Raw genomic sequence first — 22274 nt, forward strand, 5'->3', positions numbered from 1 at the left:
GGCACAGGAGAGTGACCATGACCCTTGACATGTGGAGTCTCCTCTGACACCGATTCTTACTCAGGTACAGGAAAGTTAGGCACTTTCTGTAAATCCTGGTCTGAACATGGCACCTCCTAACAGCTGCTCTCAATGGTTTCCCCTCTGCTGTGGAACAGGCATTGCCATCCCTTCCTTCTCAGGGCTCTGCTGCTTCTTCCAGAGAAGCAAACTTTGGCACCTTCATAGCCTCAAGATGAGAAGGATCTCAGCCAGTTCTACTGGCTCCATCTCTCCCTCGCTGTACTCACTACTGTAGAAGAAAGAGAAAGGGCAAACATTGTGCAGTTGACTCCAATTGCCCAGCCATCCTGAAGAGCATCCTTTCCATGGTCCCTAACTGCTGTGTTGGCCATCACACTTAGTTCCACTCCAAGGAACTCTCCCCGAATGGACGAGATCCATGCAGGACCCTCTTCACCCTATATGGGCAGCACAGTAGCACAGTGATTAGCACTGCTGCCTCACAGCGCCAGGGACCCTGATTCAATTCCAGGTCTTGGGCGACTGTTTGTGTGGAGTTTGCATGTTCTCCCCGTACATGCATGGGTTTCCTCTGGTCCAAAGATGTGTAGGTTAGGGGGATTAGTGGGATAAATGTGTGGGGTTATAGGAATAGGGCAGGACGTGGGCTGGGTAAGATGGGTAGGGTGCTCTGTCTGAGAGTTGGGGTGAATGGCCTTCTTCTGTCGGGATTCTATGCTTCTACTGGCATCAGCTTTGGTTCTCATGAAAGATGCAGGGAACTGCCCCATGGTTATCTGTAAGGCCCTGTGCACAACCCTGTCAAGGGGGAGTGTGTCCTGTGATGATGCCACTGCGACAAGGCCTGTTGGAGCAGGACAACCTGCTGAGTTTTGAGGCCTTTGTCCTGTGTCAGGGATGTTGTGTATCTGCTCGCATTTGCAGCAAATGCTGCAGACAACCCTTGGGATTGACATAATGGGGAGTTCAGCACACAAAGAGTTAGCTGTTGACTGCTAATCATTGCCACAAACACACTCCATTGCATAATTGGCTCATCTGTCAAAGCTAAGGAATGTTAATAACTAAGTGAGTCAGTAATCTGGCAGGCAAGAGAGAGATCGTTGATGATACAGCTCAATATTACCGAATACACGCTCTTTCATTAGATCACTGGCAGAGCCCCCACCCCCACAAGGTTCTCCAGGTCAGTGCCAGGGCATTTCCAGAAGGTAGAGGCCAGAATCTCAACTTCAGGGTGGGTAAGTTTCAGAAGTGGCTTCCCTCACCGCTTCTCTCTTATTCCTTCCACCCTAATAAGATAGACCACTGCCCAACACCCATCCCTTGCTCCCAACCCTAATCCTTGATCATGAATTTTTCCCTCCACCCTCCTCTTCTACCAAAGTGCCCCAGCACCTGGCTGGTCTCCAAGGACTCCCATGGTACAATCTCCCAGATTTTCTCAACTGCTGCAGCTCTGATGTTAGCTGCTTCCCCTTTCCTTTCTTTCCCCCAGTTAGTGTTCTACATTTATACTATTTCTTTCCCTTTGATATTATCCACCCTGTGGAGTCGGCTTTTAGTAGGTATGTGCCAATATCCTTATCTCTCCATCATTTTCTTCACAGAAGTAAACACTTCTTTTTCCACTGATAGTGCCAATGCTGAGTCTGTAGCTGCTTCTTGGAACGTTTACTCCGTCTTTTACTCACTGTCCACTGCCACCAGGTTTTGTTGTGTGTTTAGGGGCTAGGTGGGGTTCTTTGTGGCTTGTCTACAGTCCCCAAGTAAACTCCTTAAGACTATAGATTGCTAAGATCATAACTCTTTATTTATAGATTCTATAAACATATTAAGACCGCTGCATGATGTTGGAACTTCTCCTTCCTCCAGATCCCTGTTACTTCATCATGTGATGTTAAATCATCATTACATCAGCACAGTGTGCTTCTGATGTTAACCTTTTACTCTATAGTAACTGGGTTCCTAACCATTTTTTTGCCTGTAGAAATTCAGTCTTCCTGCAGACACATGCACAATATAGAACTAAAAACATGCATTTATATAGTGCTTTTCATAACCCATGACATCCTAAAATGTTTTACAGCCAATGATGTACTTTTGAAGTGTAGTCACTCTTTTAATGTAGGAAACACAACAGGCAATTTGTGCATAGCAAACTCACACACATAACAATGACCAGATGATCTGTTTTAATGATGTTGGTTCAGGGATGAGTGTTGGCCAAGACACTGGGAGAACTCCCTTTCTGTACTTTGAGAAGTGTCAAGGCATCTTTTATGACCACACAAGAGAGCAAATCTCAACCAAAATGAAAAAACTGTATTGGCCTCATTTTCTCTTCTTGACAGCTTCTCAATCACCACAAACCTGTGTCCTATTGAAAACATTGGATAGGCTTCAAATTAGTTTCCACCTCAGATTTTACCATTGGCAATATTCCAGAGCTAGTCAAGAAGTTTGGCTGTAAGATGGTGAGTTAAATGATACTCCTTCTCCAAATGAAAGACCTCAGCTTCACCAGGGGTTTGGTCCAACTGCTCAGTGATCAGCTGACAAGAGTTATCTTCCAGAGAGAAGCAGATTCAAACATGGCCATTTATGACTCCCAATCGAAGAACTTTCTCTGCATTCCTGGGCCATTCTTGCTTCTTTCAGAAATGTGTCTGCCCTGGAATAATTGTCTGTTACAAAATAATTCTTTTTCATCATTGTCCCCATCCCCCACCCCTGCAACAGATAGAAATTTTCTCAAAGCAATTTTTCCCTAAGTTACAACAAATGGTGGGATTTTCCTGCCCTGCCCACCGCCAGGATCGCCCACTCCCATCCAAAGTCAATGGACTTTTTGCTGGGCCGCTGAATCTCCAGTGGTGGATCCTGCCACAGTCCTCTGCCGGGACAGAAATTCCCCGCCAATATTTGACTACATTATGAAGATATGAATTAGCAGTAGGCCATTTGGTGCCTCAAGCCTGCTTCGCTATTCAATCAGATCATGGCTGATACGACCCCACAATCCTGTCTTAATAATATTCAAAGACTCTGGGGGCGATTCTCCCAAAAGTGTTGAATTGGTGAGAAAACTGGTCTAAATCCTGACTGTTTTTTCAGTTCAACTTCAGACCCAAATCTCCCCACTCTGTGCAATGCAGAGGTCACAATCATGAATCTCATTAAAAGCTCGGGGGACGGGGCCTATTCACGTCAGAGTCTGACAGCTCCGGAACTCTGCACATGCGCAGTGGCCCCGATCTATCAATCTCCCATTTGCTGGCCAGCGCAATCGCCAGCCCCGACCATGGTGCGTCCAGATGCGCCCTGATATCCAGCCCCCACCCCCCCCCCTACCCACCCAGCAGTAGCGATCCCCTCACCCCCCTCCGATCCCTGGGAGGCAGACCCCTCCCCCCTCCAACCACCCCCCCAGCAGACCACCCCCCCCAATCGCTGGCCTCCCTCCGGCCCTGACTGATCCCAATGCAGAGTGGCAGCGGGAACCCTCCCTCCCCCTCCACCAACTGCCTCCAGGTCCCAGCCACAATAGGCCCCGGCCCCTTGGCACTGCCCGATGCCCAGTGGGCAGTGCCAAGGTGCCCCCTGGGCATTGGTACTTTGCCCCTTGGGCAATGCCAGGGGCACAGGCTGGCACTGGCAGGGTGCCCATGCCCAGGGGCACCACTCCCCCCACCGCCCGACCCCCAGAGGGCCCCGTTTGCCTTCCCCTTCACTCTGGCGGGGTCTCCTGCTAGTCCCCTGAATGTGGGGAGCTACTCTAAACCCCGCCGGAGTGAAATACACCCGGCGAGGTGGGAGATGCTATCGGGCCCGGAGAATTCCATGCCAGGCCCGATAATCACATTTAAAATACATTTTAAAAAGATTTAAATTACTTAACTCTCTTCTCGCCGGTTTCCAACACGGTCCCAACTGCGCCTGGTCTCCGGCTGTGGGAGACGCGCATGCGTCGGGATGCGAGAATTGCCCTCTCTATTTCCACCATCTCTTGAGGAAGAGAGTTCAGAGACACACAACTCTCTAAGAGAAAACATTTCTCCTTACTTCTGTCTTAATGTGCAACCCCTTATTTTTAAACAGTGACCCCTATTCTAGATTCTTCAGCAAGAGAAAACATCCTCTCCACATCCACCCTGTCAATGCCCCTCAGGATCTTAAAGGTTTCGATCAAGTCGCCTCTTACTCTTCTAAATTCTAATGGATACAAACCTAACCTCTGCAACATTTCCTGATACGACAACCTGCCTGGAATTTGTCTAATAAACCTTCCTCTGAACTACTTCTAACACATTTACATCTTTCCTTATGAAAGGAGACAAGTGACAGAAAAGTCAGTTAGTACAGTTCAAAAGCAATTAACTTGCTTTGAAGGGCTTGGGAGATTGTGAAAACTTTAACAAAGGAAGTATTTTCTCTACTTTTCTTAGGAGAAATGTTTTTACCCTAAATCAAAAAAATTGCACATCAATAGGAATATTAGTAAAAATATATATGTATTTTTAAAAGTGCTTATTTCTTAAACACACAGATACATAAATAGCTAAATTCTACATTCAGTTGTGGAATCATTGCAATTCATAATAAGGAGTTTTTGTTCCATAAATTTCAAATTTAATTAGAGATCTTCACATAGATAACATAAGCAAAAAGATAGTTATCTGAGAAATCCAACTCAGCAAATGAATGATGGTACAATGAAAATACTGAACCAGGCAGTTCTGTGCACTATCAGTCTACAAGACATCTCCACAAAAGAATAATTTATGGTAAATTATGATTTATATGAAATATAATTCGAAAGCTTTCATACAGCCACTTTTCCTTTCTTGAATTGACTGAATAGAAATTCATGTAAATGAGTTGTTTAGTTTGTTACTCACTTGTCTCTCCAATAATGGTAACCATGGTGACCTACAATATCTTCTACAGCTGCCAGAATGTGGTCAAAAGCCTTTGAAAATAAGAAGCAAAAGGTGGTGTCAGATTCCTAAGAACGAACTTGCTGCTGATGAATAAATGGCCACAAATCTCGATGATTCCCATATAAGCCAAGTGCCAACTGTTTAAAGCATACACAGGATCACTATAGAAGCAAGATACAGTCGCTACACTCTGAAGCAACAGTCTTAATTGCCAATAATGCTGTTGTAAACTCATTATAAACAAAATGTAGATAGGTAACATTAAAGAAACATGAGATGCTAAGGCAACCTTTAGTTAAGTCTGTTTCCATAGAGACAGAGAAGGTTCTGTTTAACACATTGGGTGGAATTTCCCGTCCTGCCCGTCATGGGAATTGTAGCGGGCGGGACACAGGCCGTGCAAAGGTCCGTTGACATCGGGTGGGATTTCCCGGTCTTGGCGTGAGCGCGGCTGGAAAATCCAGCCCAAAGTTTAACTGCAAAAAATGGAAAAACTTAGTTTTCTGGATTTCAACTAATATATCCAGGTAGGTAATTAACTGTTTGGCCTCCATTATCTGGGATTTCTCATTGCATGGGTGTCCAGGATTCGCTTCAGCTAGTAAAACTGAACTGACGTCACTGTTGATAAATACAAAACTACAATATTGCAATCTCTGCTGCAAAGTCTTCTATCAGTGGTGCCAGACTGGGGACACCCTAGAGGGAAAGGAAAGCAAAGGAAGTGACCAAATCCCAATTAAAAACATGACTGAAATTTTGGGCTTATTGTGGAGGGCGAGACTCCAGAGCTTGGATTCTCCTCCTGTTGTCTGATTTTTGGCAATATGGTACTCATGATTATCAAACTGCTTCAAATCTACTGCAATTTCCTCGCTGCACTCTTTATTAACCGTGCAACCAAGTTGGAGAACAGACATCATCCTTTATTGTCACACATGCTGAAGGAATGCACCAAAGCAATGGGGTAGCAAAGGTGCAATGGGGAAATATCACTGTCGAAATGTCTTTCAGCCATAGTGCACCGAGGGGCTGGAAATACAGAATGCAGTAAGAAGTCTCACAACACCAGGTTAAAGTCCAACAGGTTTATTTGGTAGCAAAAGCCAATAAACCTGTTGGACTTTAACCTGGTGTTGTGAGACTTCTTACTGTGTTTACCCCAGTCCAACGCTGGCATCTCCACAGCAATACAGAATGCTTCAGGCTCTATGACTCGCATTGAATGTATACAGTGAATATTGCATGCATCACAACTGTATTGAAGCACCTCAGAGTGCAACATGATCCATGTAGAAAATTTGAATATCATTGCACTTTCTGTAATGGCCATTTTGAAATGTTTTGTAATGTTCTTTTAGATATTTTATGAATAAAGTATATTTTTGCAAAGAAAAAATCAGGAGATCACCCGCCATCCTTAATCGAGAAGTGTGTTCCCTGGCCATTCATTACCCAGTGCTTTGAAAATTAAGTCAGGTGAATATTTCTGACACAGTATATGTTCAGGACCGAGATTCGACCTTGACTAACTCCTAACTCCAGAACAAAATTCCTGCCCCCAAGTACCAACATCTATGCACTGCTTGGTAGGCTGGATGTCAGTGAGAGTGTGAGAAAATGCACTTGTCACAACAGAGGAAATTAACGGGTGACAAATTGAATTCACACCAACAAAATGGTCGGGTTCCTGGCAGAAAACCGACTAGGTTCTGTATACCTACACGTTCGTGCAACTCTTCATTAAGTGTTGGCTTGTGATGATCACTCCGCTTCACCTTCAGCCATTTAACAAGTGGTTTAATGGTCAATCCCTGAAAACAAGATATATAGAGAAAGGTTTGAATGGAAATGTTTGGATATACCCAAGGCTGATAAAAACAATTATGGAGGGAGTGAAATCATTCTTGTGTAGAAGTGCTCGTGACTCCACAACCCATTTCACACCCAACTGACCTTCTTTTCTGATGCCTATGGATTACTCTCTGAGACAATCAAGGCCACCTAAGACCAAATTCACCCCCCAAGCTTTTAATGGTAAGTTACTGTACACAATGGGTCGTTCATATGGTGCATGTATCATAGATATGCTGTTATTGCTTCTGAACAGAAAAAGCATAAGAATGTAAGAAAGGAGTAAGCTATTTGGCCCCTTCAAGCTATTCAATTAGATTGTGGCTGATCTCCTATTCCAGCTACACCTTCCTGCATTATCCCAGCATCCCTTGATTCTTCTTTATTCTGTTCAAATTTATCTGAGTGAGATGTTCTGACCAGTTTAATCAAAAACCGAGGAAACTCAACAGGCACGAATCTGGATATGATGATGTGTACCTGACTAACTCAGTGAGCTGTTACAACAGTTAGTCACTTCTTCCAGAGAAAGTACACATCTCACGTTACTAAAATTGAAGAACTATCCTTTTGTTGGATCCATATGGTGAAGTGACCTGTTACTGTAAGAAGCGAGTTCCACAGTGACTGACTGAATGCAGATAATGTCCAGATAGACTGCACTGTTGTGACACAGATCTAAATCATTAATGGTCACAAATGCTTTAGTTGTACTGCAAATATTCATTTGATACTTGTACCCATTTTAGAATTACATGATTTAACAATCCAGAAGAACACTGCAAGCTTCTACCACTGTCAGATTATCGAGAACACAGTTGTTGTATCTACTTATTAACCAGCATCCTGCTGATAAAGGATTATTTTTATGTGTCACTGAGGAAATGCTCATTTTGTTAAAAGTTTATGATAGAAACCTCTAAACAATTAAAATTATAATTAAAATTTAGAATTGCTTGGTTCAGAGAATTCAGAATTCGGAGGGTGTTGAGAATATGGGACATGCTGCCAAGTGAAATAGTTGAGATGCCACATGAAATTGTTGACGTAAATGGCACAGATGCATTTAAGGGAAAACTAGATAAACATAAGGGGGGGAGAAAGGAATAGAAGGACATGCTGATAGGTTCAGTGATATAAGGCAGGAGGAAGGCTTGCGTGAGTATAAACACCGGAATAGACCTGTTGAGTTTAGCGGTCTGTTTGTGTGCTGTAAATTCCTCACTTGTAATTATACTGGAGTTGGTGTGATACCCAAGTGATGTGAAAGTACTTTCAGCTGGTGTGAAGCCCCAGTGATGTGAAATTACTTCCCAGAGCTAGTCTCACAGCCTACTCAGAAATCCAATGCTGAATATGCTTTGGCTATAGTTGTAGTACACATATTGTGTTGTTACAAAACCAAAACTGTGCTAAAGTCGTGCAAAATGTTCAGCTTTACTGCTGTAAAATACTACTTCAATTCTTGAAGCGCTGAAAATCGTTCCTGAATGACAGGAGAATGGTAGGCAATCAGCTGGAAGAGACATTATTAAGTCAAAAATAAAATCACCAGAGTTAAACTGATGGTTCAGTGAGTAAATGACATTGAAATCAGGAAGATTTCTGTTTTGATCACTAGCCTGTGTTGAGATGATTGATCTCAACCAGAAGGTGGCATTACAGCTAGCCCCAGAAGCAAAGGGCTTGTTAGGGGACAAAAAACATCAAGTGAGATATCCAACCATTTTATAAATTATCCTGGATCCCTGAGAGAAAGCTGCACTAATTACGATTAGTACAGACTTGACTCTGATCTCTTTCACTCCCGAACAGTCAATGCCTCAGGGTTAAATGCTTCAGATGGCCACTCAAGCAGGCTACGAGAAGACTTCTGTGATGTGGAACTGCAACCCAGTCAGAGTAAGAGAACAGGAAGGAGAAAAAACCCCACAAGATCCTGAATCTCGTTTGTGTTCGGTGTCATCATGAGTTAAGTCACGGAGGGAGTGACTATTTTGGTTTTGACTAATCACTGAATCATTCAGTGACTCACTTGTATATCTGCAACGTGATGAGGCTTTCGAACAGGCTCTACAACAGACAGGAGACACCCGACTGCTTTATGCTGCTGTCTGTCAGAACTCTGGTGTGAATGGAACTTTGGTAATGCTTTTTGACTGCTTGGTGCAAACTTCACTTTCAATAAAGCTTAGTCCTGCGTACAGTTAACAGGACAATAAACCCACAAACAGATGCTTGCTTATCTGCCCTTTCGATCATCTAATTAACGCCTTAAGTTTGTCAAGCTAATTGCAATATACAAGATGGCTAGTTTTGTTTGTTTCTAAGGAGATTCATTAACTGCTGCACAGACCCACAACATTTGGAGCAACTAACTCTACAGGATTGTTAAATAAAATAATGAACATTTGAAATAAAACACAATTTGTCAAAAATACGTAGGCAAGCTGAAGGTTGACGTCAAGTACATTTTTAATATATTCAATATTTTCTAAACTCATGGGGGCAAATTTTACTGTCCTGCCCACCATGGGAATTGCGGTGGGCGAGGGGCGGATGATGGAAAGGTCCTTTGATCTTGGCCAGATTTTCCAGTTTCCGGGTGAGTGAGGCTGGAAAATCCCGCCCATGTATTCTATATTTTCGAGGCTTGATGTGGCTCTCTGTCTTGGAAATGTAAATGCATAGGTTAAATGACCTGAAGTGCTGTTCACCAACACAGTCACTGAGACAACGGCCATATGGGCAGTGCAGGGGAGTATTCCTCCCCCAGCCAACTGAGGGAGAAAAGCACACAGTCAACAAGTCCAGCACCTTAATCTACCCGGTACACATGTCCATTTCCCATTCTTTTCTATATCTTCTGCAATGGTCTCTAGCATCACCTAGGCCTGGATCCCTTTGTCTTCACTCCTACTCATCATCCTGAGGCATTTTCCATCCCTCCTGACCCTCCCCATTCCCCACTGAGGAAGCTTGCAACCACCACTATCTCCGCTGAGGTGCTTTAACCGTATTCTCTCTACGCCTAGTCAGGTGTCATAGAATCATAGAAACCCTACAGTGCAGAAGGAGGCCATTCGGCCCATCGTGTCTGCACCGACCACAATCCCACCCAGGCCCTACCCCCACATATTTTACCCACTAATCCCTCTAACCTATGCATCTCAGGACTCTAAGGGGCAATTTTTAACCTGGCCAATCAACCTAACCCGCACATCTTTGGACTGTGGGAGGAAACCGGAGCACCCGGAGGAAACCCACGCAGACACGAGGAGAATGTGCAAACTCCACACAGACAGTGACCCGAGCCGGGAATCGAACCCGGGACCCTGGAGCTGTGAAGCAGCAGTGCTAACCACTGTGCTACCGTGCCGCCCCTTTCAGCTCCTGAACACCAAACCTGTGCTCACAGACAGTTGTCAGTCTTGGTGACTCCCATGGGTTATATTTCACTCCCTCAACAGAGGCACTTTGTCCCAGTCAAGACACAATTCAGCCATGCACCTCTTCTCTCCCTCAGTCCTCACACTTGCTCTCCCTCACCCCCTCTTCCCCTTTCTCTCCTCTATCCCTTCCTTCCTCTCGATTCCCCACCCCTTCCTCTTCTTTCCCCACCCATCCTCAAACCCTTCCCTGCCCCTTTCTTCCCTCCATTTTTTCCCTTTCCCTCCCACATCTTTCGACCCCTACCCATTTCTTCCCACCCTCACCCATTCTCTCCCCCACCCTTCCCTTCTCTCCCCAGCCCCCTTCTTTCCTTATTTCACCCCCTCTTTTCTCTCCCTCACCTTTAACTCCCTTCTTTCCCCAACTGTTACCCCCCTTCACTTCCCCACCTTTCCACTCATAGAAACATCGAAAATAGGTGCAAGAGTGAGCCATTCGGCCCTCTGAGCCTGCACCACCATTCAATATGATCATGGCTGATCACGCACTTTCAGTCTCCCACTCTCACTTTCTCTCCATACCCTTTGATCCCTTTAGCCACAAGGACCACATCCAGCTCCCTCGTGAACATATCTAACAAACTGGCCCCAACAGCTTTCTGTGATAGAGAAATCCGCAGGTTCACAACTCTCTGAATGAAGACGTTTTTCCTCATCTCAGTCCTGAATGGCTTACTCCTTATTCTTAGACTGTGACCTCTAGTTCTGCACTTCCCCAACATCAGGAACATTCTTCCCCCATCTAGCCTGTCCAGTCCATCAGGATTTTATATGTTTCAATGAGATCCCCTCTTGTTCTTCTAAATTCCAGTGAATACAAGCCCAGTCGATCCAGTCTCTCTTCATATGTCAGTCCTGCCATTCCAGGCATCGGCGCGCTGAGTGGGTCCCTGTGCATGCGCTGATCTTGCATGCACACTGCCTCCCCAATCGTCGGCCTCCCGATGGTTCCCTGACACCACCCTCCCATAGCCATCCCTGATTGTGCCCCCCCTACATGGCCGGCCCCCCCCATCCCCCACCCCAATGGCCAACCCAGATTGCCCCACTGCCTCTCCCAACAATCACTGTGCACATTGCACAGCATTCCCCCCCCCCCACTGATTGGCCTGCCCCGGGTCTGCCCCCCCCCCCCCCAAAAGGCCCCACCCCTCTGAGGCCCCACCCTCTTTTGCACTGCCCAGTGTCGGATGGTAGTGCCAGAGTGACCGGTGGGCAGTGCCAGGGTGCCTGGCTGATACTCCCAAAGTGCCCTGGGGCATTGCCCAAGGGGCACTCACCTGTCTCCCCAACCTCCTGGGGGGGGGGGGGGGGGGGGGGGGGGGGGGGGAACGGTGGCTCTGCCCCCACAGTGAGGCAATCCTACCTGGTCCCTGTTGATGGGAACCAGCTTTAATACCAACTTGTGGGAACCTCCCCCAGTGGGGTGGGAGACATTTGCGAGCCCAGACGATACCGTTGCTAAAGATTGCTACAGATATTCAAATGAAGATTTCAATATTGTAATCAGCCTCGCACTGTTCACTGGCGCAAAGCCTATTGCGCCATCGGCTGGACACCGGTTACAAATCCCGTTGCCATCCTCCTGCTTAGATTTCCCGGCCCACTGCACTACTCGAGCAGCGCAGCGGGCTGGGAAAATCGCACCCTTCGTTTTTCTTAAACTCTCACAAAGTTAGATTAAATATTCATATTTAAAATATTCTTAAAAATAGGAAATGTATACTTAAAATATAGGTAATTTTGTGAAGAAGATGTAATGGGAGTTGGCAAAGTTCCCGACTCCACAAACCTTCCACCCTTAAAGGGGATCCCACCCACCTTATATTTATTCAGAGGCTGGGCGGGGTGGAATCCTCCTGCTACGGAGGCAGGCAGATTATGAGGCCAGCAGGCTAGAATCCACACCTCCATCTATTGGGACATAAGCCCAGTTGTAATCATGAATGTGAGGCCCTCAAGACCTCACCCCCTCATACCCCCCACCCACCCCTATGACTTACCCCCATGCCTCCTCCATTACCACTCTCCCACTATCAACTATGTACAGAACCAACAAGCCATTGGAAAGTCTGGCAAGTCTTCAAAACGATCCTGAAATTTTAAACATGAGAAGAAACTTTGAAAAGGAACTTTAACAAAAATGCTCAGCTTACAGTTTCTGAAAAGGAGCTCAGCCAAGCATTCATAATGAAGTCATCTTGCAACGATCAGCCATCTGGTGAACAGATGACCATACCATCTGTTTTTCTAGGTGGGCTCATTGTAACTGACTGGCATAACTCCAAGAATGATTAGTCAACTTAGCTCAGTGCACAATGTTAAACTGCTCACAGAGTAGAGTGGTAGCTTTGTTTGATTGACATCTCTATTGCTTTGTAATAAGTTATTCTTTCTTTGATGTGATGTCTGTGTGTTTATTTGCACAAGATCTGAAGTGGATAAAAGCTATTTCAAATTGAAGCTATGGGTGTAATTTTCCAAGCCACCTCAGGAAACCTGGTGCAAGTTCCATTGGCTTGGGCAGTGCGATCTCTATCTTCCAATACTCAATCACTTTTTTGCAGAGGAGTGTGTTTTGTGCCATCATTGAGAAGGGAGGGACCCAAAGTCAGCAAGTCTGGCACCTCAGAGATTGGGGCACCATTCTAAGAGGGCCTCCCCAATCTCAAATTAAGGGGCTGGAAAACGGCCCCAAATGGGCGGAATTTTCTAATTCCTTGGCAAAGTGAATCAACAGGCAGGTAAAACAAGGTGGAAGCCACCAGCCCCAAGGGCAGCTTTCTCTGCCGTATTTTTAGGTACTTACACAAAAAAAGTTAAGAGGCGGGTAACGCTACATCATGCTGCTGGGGCGGGTTCTGATTGAGCCTGCACAGCCAGCAATTTAATTTTCTTAAGATCAGGTCACACTGAAACAAATAATAAAAAATAGAATGCCCCACCCCCAACATGGAGCCCCCCAACAGAACTGCCCCCATCATGGAAATCCTCCTCCCCCAGCCCAAGGAAGTCCCCCACTACTTAACTGCTGCCCCCTCCCTCCCTCCACCCAGCAGCAGACTCTGTCCCCACGAGGGGTCATACTCACTTGTGTGCTCTGGCAGGTTTTGCTTGCCAGGTGCGTGTCATGGGGACCCGTGGTGATTCATGTCAGCATGTCTTCACGCTGGCATGAATGGACAATCTAACGGGGGTGGGAGGGGGAGGCATTAAAGTTTGATTATGATATTTAAATTTCTTCAAGTGGGTATCATAAAAGCCCTACAGTGCAGAAGGAGGCCATTCAGCCCATTGAGTCTGCACCAACTCTCCGAAAGAGCATCTTACCCAGCCTTTCCCACTGCTGAGGAAAACAAGAACACAGCCAGGGTGCTTCAAAATGGAGGGTTAGGGTTATTGAGCCTCATACCACACAGGACACAGGAGGTGACAGACCAGCACACAGGCCGCTAGCGCTACTTTGTTTCACTGTCCCGTTTCTGTTCAATCACAATTCAGGATGGGAAAATCCAGCTCAGGTATCATTTTGGTAAATCAATGCTGCATTCGCTCCGAGGCCAATATATCCTTTCTAAGATGCAGTGTCCAGAACTCCTCATTGTGCTCCTGGTGTGGTCTAAACAGCACTTTGTATAGCTGAAGCATGACCTTTAATTCTAATCCCTTACACATAGATGTATTGTGGAATATGTTGCTGCTCAACTGAAAATCTTCACATCTCTCGGAAAGTGGTTAAATGGCGAAAAATGGTATTTAATCAGCTCACTGCAGGTTTAATGAGAATGCGAAGAACCATGTTTGAAGGTCAATTATGTAAATCAAACTTATAAATTTACGCTAGAGTTAAAGGGAGCGATTCTCCCAGCCTGGGCCAGGAGACATAAGCAGAGGCTGTGCAGCGGGCTTCCTGCTGGGTGCCACCGTCTCCACGCATCTCCAGCCGCCATCTCAGCTCCACACTGAATTCTGGAAAAATTATGTAAATTGCGATTTGCATTTCATTCGTGGGCCCGGACGGAAGTCTCCGGGCCTGCTGGCGTCTCTCCACCACGCGCCACCCCCTCCGGGCTAGGAGTGTTTCACTCCATTCACTCCAATGGGGTTTACAACAGCTCCCCACTAGTGGAGAGCTGGCAGCCCAACCCTGCTGGAGTGAAGGGGGCCATGGAGGCCCTCCAGGAGGTCGGGGGTAAGGGGGGGGGGGGGAGTTACCCCCTGGGCATTGCCAGCTTGGGCTGGCCCGGACATGTTCGGGACGCTAGTGATCAGGTGGGTTGGGGGAGGGAGGGTGGTGGGGCAGCGGGGGGGGGGGTGCATGACCAGCATTGCAGGGTCACGGGGCTGGCCAGTGACTGAGTTGCCCAGCAGTTGGGAGGCCGGCAGTGCAGGCCACTGCACATCTGCTATGTTCCGGTCTCTCCAGCAGGAATAGACCCCGCCCGCCGATTTTTAGTGCGAGTCACACTGGGGCACTCTGTGATGTACAGATTGTGGGAGATTCATTTTGAAAATCCCACTGAAAAAAACCCAGTAGGATTTACTCCAGCTTTTATGTGAATTTGACACTTAGAATTTTTGGGGGAGAATCCCACCCAAAATGTCAAATCTCGGGAGTAATTCTCGCATTGCGACCCACAAATGTTCTGGTCACTCAGGTCGGGAGATGCACGTGTTGGCCATTTCACGGGATTCGCACATGCGTTCCTGACGCATGCACATCTCCCAGAGCCAGAGAACAGTCACAGTTGGGACCGCTCTGGAAACCAACGGGAAGAGAGGTAAGTGATTTAAATCTTTTTTGAATGTATTTTAAATCTATTTTAAATGTGATTATCGGGCCTGGTACGGAACTTGCCAGGCCTGATAGCATCTCCCACCCCGCCAGGAGTACTTCACTCCGGCAAAGTTTAGAGTAGCTCCCCACATTCGGGGAACTAGCAGGAGACCCCGCTGGAGTGAAGGGAATCGGAGCCCACCTGAGGGTCAGGCAGCAGGGGGGTTGTGCCCCCTGGGCATGGGCACCCTGGCAGTGCCAGCCTGTGCCCCCTGGCACTGCCCAAGTGCCCATGCCCAGGGGGCACCTTGGCACTGCCCGATGGGTGGTGCCTATTGTGGGCGGGGCCTATGGGCAATTGGTGGGGGGTCCCGCTGCCACTCTGCATGGGGATCAGTCTTGGCTGGGGGGGGGGGGGGGGGGGGGGGTGGCAGCGTTCAGGGTGGCCTGAGGAGGATGGGGGGGGGGGCGGGGGTCAGTGGGATTGGGAGGATCTGCCGGGGTGAGGGGGATCGCCACTGCTGGGTGCAGGGGGCTGGACATTGAGGCGTTCCAGGACGGGACGGGACTCGCCCAGGAAATGTTGTGGGGGCTGCGATCAGGCCGTGGTGCTGGTGGGGTGGTGCTGGTGGGGCTGCACTGCGGGCGTCCTGGGCTGGCCAGCGATCGAGCTGGCCAGCAAACTGGGAGACTTCCAGACCGGGGCCACTGCGCATACGCAGAGTTCCAGAGCTGTCAGACTCTGGCGCAAATTGGCCCCGCCCCCTCAGGTTTTTAATGATATTCACGATTGTGACCTCTGCATTATACAGAGTGGGGAGATTCGGGTCTGAAGTTGCACTGAAAAAACAGTCGTGATCTAGACCAGTTTTCTTGCCAATTCAGCACTTTTGGGAGAATCGCCCCCCTCAATTCTAATCTCAATACTAAAAATGAAGAGTACAGAATTTAAAGAAATATCTCCAGAAATTAAATGTTCCTCTTTCTTAATGGGACCCATCTGTACTTGGTAGTGGAATGGATATGAGGATAATTTCTAACATATACAGGATTCTTCTGGCAGTCATGCTGTCATCCTCATTGAATAGAGCCGCAGGACACCTGGAAACGGAAAATATACTAAAGAGTAGTCAGCTTGGATTTCAAAAGGGAAAATCATACTTGGTGAACCTTATTGAATTCTTTGTAATATATTCAGATTTCCAAAAGATCGTCAGTAAGTTCTTTTTTAATTGTGGGTGTGTTGGCTGGACCAGCATTCATTGCCCTTTCCTAGTTGTTCTTGAACTGAGTGGCTTGCTTGGCTACTTCAGAGGGCATTTAAGTGTTCACCACATTGCTGTGGATCTGAAGTCACATGTAGGCCAGACAGGTAAAGATGGCAGATTTCCTTCCCTGTGAATCAGATTCTTCTCTGAACTTCACTGAAAAAACCAGCGTGAATTACTCCAGTTTTCCTGCAAATTCGACACTTAGAATTTTTTGGGGAGAATTCCGGCCGATATCTATTTGGAAAAATGGAACAGAATAGGATTATTTTCTCTTGGAAAGAGAATATTGAGGGATGGCCTGATAGAGGTCTTTAAGTTTATGAAAGGGTTTTATATGCCAGTCACGGAAATGTTTCAACTTGTGAAGGAACTAGGGGCAATAACTATAACAATAGTTATAACAATAGCTATAAGACAGCCACTAAAAATCCAATGAGAATTTAAAGAGATGGCATTGGATGGGAGGGCGCTGAAATGGAACATAAACACTAGCATGTACATATTGGACAGACTGGCCCTGTTTCTGTGCTGTAAATGCTATGCTATGTAGTAAACAAGTAAATAATCAATTAAAGGATGGACAGAGACATTTCGAGCTGCAAGCTGGAATGCAGCACTAGTCATGCACTGGCTATAAAAAGCTGCAAATTACAGTTCCAGCAAACAGTTCAATTTAGAAAACCATTAGAATGTTCAATAATTAATTTGGCTTTCCTTGTTGTAACCTCAGTGGATTTTGGTTTGGTGACATAAAAAAGGACAAAAAGGGTAAATAAGAGTTCTTGCTAGGTCAAACCTAAATCCTCATCAAACAATGCATCTCAATGGAAACATCAAAACGTTGCAGACAAATTGAAGAATGACTGCCAGAACTGCCAGTCACTGAGGAACATGAAAGATATAACCAGGCACAGCACTCACCTGAATTATCACTGTGAAAAATATAACTGTGATTGTCGTCGCAACAAAGTAGTCCTTTGCCTTGATGGTCTGACTGTTGAGAAGTATCACCAATGCAAATGCGACTGCACCACGCAAGCCACCGTATGTCATAACCACCTGGTCAATTCTGTCCAGTGGGACCAGCCGGAAATGATTTAATACCCAGCTCTGCAGAATTACCCCTGGGAATGAAAGATTGGTCACAATAATAATGACTTTCTTTAACTGAGAATATGAACCGTACAGACAAAGGCTACGAGATTCTTAGTTTACTTCTACAACAGTTGCTAGCATTTAGAAGGTTTACACTCAAATGTGGAAATTTGAGATTTTAACCTATTTGGCCTGGAACATATTTTGGTTTAAATGTTGCTGATATTAAGTTGGGTTCAGCTCACAAATGTTAACTTTCAAAAGACACAAGTAGGCTTGCATTAACACTGCAGTGAAGTTACTGTGAAAATCCCCTAGTTGCCACACTCCAGCACCTGTTCGAGTACACTGAGGCAGAATTTAGCATGGCCAAGCCACCTAATCTGCATATCTTTCGAACTGTGGGAGGAAACCAGAGCACCTGGAGGAAACCCATGCAGACACGGGGAGAACATGCAGACTACGCACAGACAGTGACCCAAGTCAGGAATCAAACCCGGGTCCCTGACACTGTGAGGTAGCAGCGTTAACCACTGTGCCACCATGCCACCTAGTATTCTGATATGAACTAGTAGTTGGGCTCCAAACAAAGCAGCAATCCAAAATCATGTTCTCCATCAGTATTGAGAAAGTGGAGGCCAGAGCAGACTGTAAAGCTGAGCAAGACTCTGTACAACTGAAGTATAGTAAGAAGTCTCACAACACCAGGTTAAAGTCCAACAGGTTTATTTGGTAGCACAAGCCACAAGCTTTCGGAGCATTGCCCCTTCATCAGGTGAGTGGGAGTTCTGTTCACAAACAGGGCATATATATAGAGACACCCAATTTACAAGATAATGGCTGGAATTGCCTATAAAGATTGCATAAGACTTGATTGCCTGTAAAGACTCACATTCCAACCATTGTCTTGTAAATTGGATTTGTGTCTTTATATGCCCTGTTTGTGAACAGAATTCCCACTCACCTGATGAAGGGGCAGTGGTCCGAAAGCTTGTGGCTTGTGCTACCAAATAAACTTGTTGGACTTTAACCTGGTGTTGTGAGACTTCTTACTGTGTTTACCCCAGTCAACGCCGGCATCTCCATATCACAACTGAAGTATAACATCCTCCCCCTTCCAGCCCTCCTGGAGTAAAGGCCAATGCTCTATTAACCTTGTTAGTTGTGCATGGACACCGCTATCCTTTTTGCTCTATTACAGTTCTTAATTTCTCACTATTAAGAAAAGATACTGAATGACCTATCTTGGATTTGAGGTGGAAGACCACATACTTCTCTTATCAAACTCTATCTGTTTCAGCTTTGCCTACTCATATAATCTGTTTAGACCCTTTTTTTAAAATTCCTATCCCAACTTTACTACTCACCTTGCCTCCTAACCTCTTAAATAAAAAAAAACTGTATTTTATTCGTTCTTACATCTCATGTACAATTAACTGATTTATGATTGATCTGAGCACAGTAGAATACGAGGTGGCATGGTGGCACAGTGGTTAGCGCTGCTGCCTCACAGTGCCAGGGACCCGGGTTTGATTCCTGGCTTGGGTCACTGTCTGTGCATAGTCTGCAAGTTCTCCCCGTGTCTGCATGGGTTTCCTCCGGGTGCTCTGGTTTCCTCCCACAGTTCAAAAGATATGCGGGTTAGGTGGCTTGGCCATGCTAAATTCTGCCTCAGTGTACCCAAACAGGTGCTGGAGTGTGGCAACTAGGGGATTTTCACAGTAACTTCACTGCAGTGTTAATGCAAGCCTACTTGTGACACTAATAAATAAACTTTTTAAAAAATCTTTCCAAATAGGAAAACACACATGGTAATGCAAATGACTTTCAGTACATAAAACAAGAGGTATTTTACAACCTGGGCTATTCCTGTTGTTTAATTAGAAAACAAGTCATAAGGGTGCTCTTCAATTTATGGGGGATGTAAGGTTCACTTACAGGAGTGACCAATAATGCTGAACCAAACAAATGATCTATCACAGTACAGTAACTTTATAACAGAGTCATTGCTGATGGTGCTTATTCTTCGAACATTTTCGAAATGTCTCATTTAAGTCATATGTCCAAGTAAATATTGTTCCCCTATCTTTCTCAGTCATCATTATTTTGAAGAAAATAAACACTAAGATGTTGCATCACTGATGACAATTGTAAATTATTAACTGGATGCGATTGTGACAGGCACCCCAGACTTTACAGTAAAAAATTTGAAGACATATTTTCTGATAAACAAATTAAGTGAAATGGATTAAAAGCCACAATTGGACAAATCACATATTGAATGCCTACTAATTCCAAAATCAACCAACAAACTGTTAACTGGTCGAGAATTAAAGGATAATAACAATTTTCATACATCATGTATGAAAATAAACCGTCAGATTAGAAATTCAATCCATATTTATCAGAATCAAACAATAGCAATAAAACCACAATTAAGAAACATTAGGAAAAGTCCCAATACTCATCATAATGTCACATCTGTTAGGATATTAACCTTTTAAAATATTGCTGGTGGGTATCTGTGTCAATACAAGGAAAATGCAACCTTGCTACATAAGCTGATGGGATTGCAGGGCTGTTGGGACCCTTTAGAAACATTCTGATCCAACACGCACCCAATGGCCCTTTCGATACGAGAGCGCATTTTAGTCATTCCTGAAATGTGAATCTTTGGGGATGCAGGCCACATTCCTGGTCCTGATCTCCAAGCTGATCCTCACTACTATTGAGGAAAAGGCAGTATGCCTCTTACCACTTGGCATACTGGCCTCCCAAGATGCCTCCAACCTCTGCAGGAATCCCAGCACCACAGCCCCTAGAACCCCCACCTGCCTGGTATCAATCATCTTGTCAGAGCAGGTGAAGGCCCCGGCCTTGACACGGGTGAGAAGGAATTCCGATGAAAAACGTTATTTTTTCGATGCAAAGTCAAACCAAGGCTCTATGTGCCTGTTTGGATGAATGCTCAGCTAATGTTCTGGTGACGTGGGTTCGAATCCCACCATGGCAGATGGTGAAATTCGAATTCAATAAAAAAAATCTGGGAGTAAGAATCTACTGATGACCATGAAACCATCGTCAATTGTCGGAAAAACCCATCTGGTTCACTAATGTCCTTTAGGGAAGGAAATCTGCAGTCCTTACTTGGTCTGGCCTATTTGTGACTCCAGAGCCACAACAATGTGGTTGACTCACAACTGCCCTCTGAAATGGCCTAGCAAACCATTCAGTTCAAGAGCTACTAGAGATGGGCAATAAATAGCCAGTATCGCGCATGTTCCACGAATTAATAAAAACAAAAAGTAAAAGACCCCTTGGCACTATTTGAAACAAAATTCTCCTTGTCTCCTGGCCTGCTGCTCTCTCTCCAGTAGCAAAACCAAAATCAAATGAACTAGCTGTTCATTCACTTATTGTTTGTGAGAGTTTGTTGTGAGACGACCAACGATACGGGATGGGGAATGTACCTCAAGAATAATCCATTGGATGTAAATCATTTTTGTGATGACCTAAGGAAATGATAAGGCACTAAAAAAAATAAAGATTACCTTTCTTTACTTAACTACAAAGAAATGATCAGGTGGAAAAAAATTATGTTTTTCCTGAGCTTATGTGACTTTGCCTGGCTGATGTGGATGGCTTACTGTACAGTGTACAGTTTACTAATATACTGCACTCTCGCACATCCACTCACTATGGTTGGCAGAGGCTGACAGACAGACTTTGATGGAACAAGGGTGGAGGGAAGGGAAAAGAGTACTTACCTATTGCCCTGAAGACAAATGTGAAGAGAAGTGTGAAGAGCACCAAACCTGTGTCCCAGGTCCACTTTGAAGTATCAACAGCTGAGATTCCCAACAGCATGAAGATGATTGTTTCTGAACTGCTGGCTAAAGTTTTCATTGTATACTTGACAGTTGTGCGGGATTTCTGGGAAATGTTAGCTTCCACATACTTTTTGCAACACAGACCACAAAAGGTAACCCTAGATGTGGAAACAAAATTTTACTTTAGACACTCTGAAGTTGCATTTAAGTAATACACTGATATTTAAGGGGACAACAGTTCCCTGGTGCATTCTCCATGGCAACATCTTGGCAGATCTGTGCTGACGTGCCAACCAATCAGCACCCTTTTCTCACGCAGAATAAATTGTTGTTCCCTATGAAATTTGGCATTCTTGCATCTGTCCTGATGAGTGCAAGATGAAAAGCTTCAACAGCATGTCTTTTTATTCAGTAACACTCAAGTTTTGTACTGTCAAACAATTATTTATATTTTAATTTGCCATATTATTTTCTCTGGAGGAACTTTGGATCTCACTTATCTGAAATTCAATTCAGCTCCAAACAGGTCTAAGATTTTCTTAGCTAACTTCCAAATACAACAAGGATTATGTATATGGCTACAGCTGAAGGAAGCCAATTGTTTCATTAAGCTCATTCTTCCATATAATCCTCCCACAGCAGCAACTAACTGTCTCTTGAATCATACAGACTATCGGCTGCAATCTCCTATTCTGTTACAGTTTAAATGAGATCTCATTATTCTTTGATGTTGTTTCATTTGAAATAGTACTCGGGATTAACTTTTCTATTTCACTTAATATCTGACATACTCTACAAAGGTCCATCTCATTTGCCTCCATTCTGGAATGAAAAGACTATGGAGTTCTAACCTTTCCTCATAACTCAGTCCTCTGGCATGAGAAATCTCTCTCTTGGTCCTCATCTGCAACACTCCTGAGGTAAGCTGTTTCCTCATGTACCTTTGGGGACCAGAACTGAATGCCATTCTCAAGATAGGGCCTGAAGAGAACACCTGTGTTTAACATGGGGCTGTCTCATGTTAAACT

At 45.2% G+C, this 22274-nt stretch overlaps 1 protein-coding gene across 1 annotated transcript in view; it reads right to left on the minus strand.

Moving 5' to 3' along the window:
- The window catches only part of slc9a5 (solute carrier family 9 member A5), a 248476-nt gene that overhangs the window by 81722 nt on the left and 144480 nt on the right, over nt 1-22274 (minus strand). The window contains exons 6-9 of the mRNA XM_078211006.1: nt 21184-21404; nt 17243-17445; nt 6692-6781; nt 4926-4996 (exon numbers count right to left, since the gene is read on the minus strand). Coding sequence (XP_078067132.1) covers nt 4926-4996; nt 6692-6781; nt 17243-17445; nt 21184-21404 — 585 coding nt within the window. The remainder of the gene's footprint in view (nt 1-4925; nt 4997-6691; nt 6782-17242; nt 17446-21183; nt 21405-22274) is intronic.

Source organism: Mustelus asterias, chromosome 4 (assembly GCF_964213995.1).
Source record: "Mustelus asterias chromosome 4, sMusAst1.hap1.1, whole genome shotgun sequence".
NCBI lineage: Eukaryota > Metazoa > Chordata > Chondrichthyes > Carcharhiniformes > Triakidae > Mustelus > Mustelus asterias.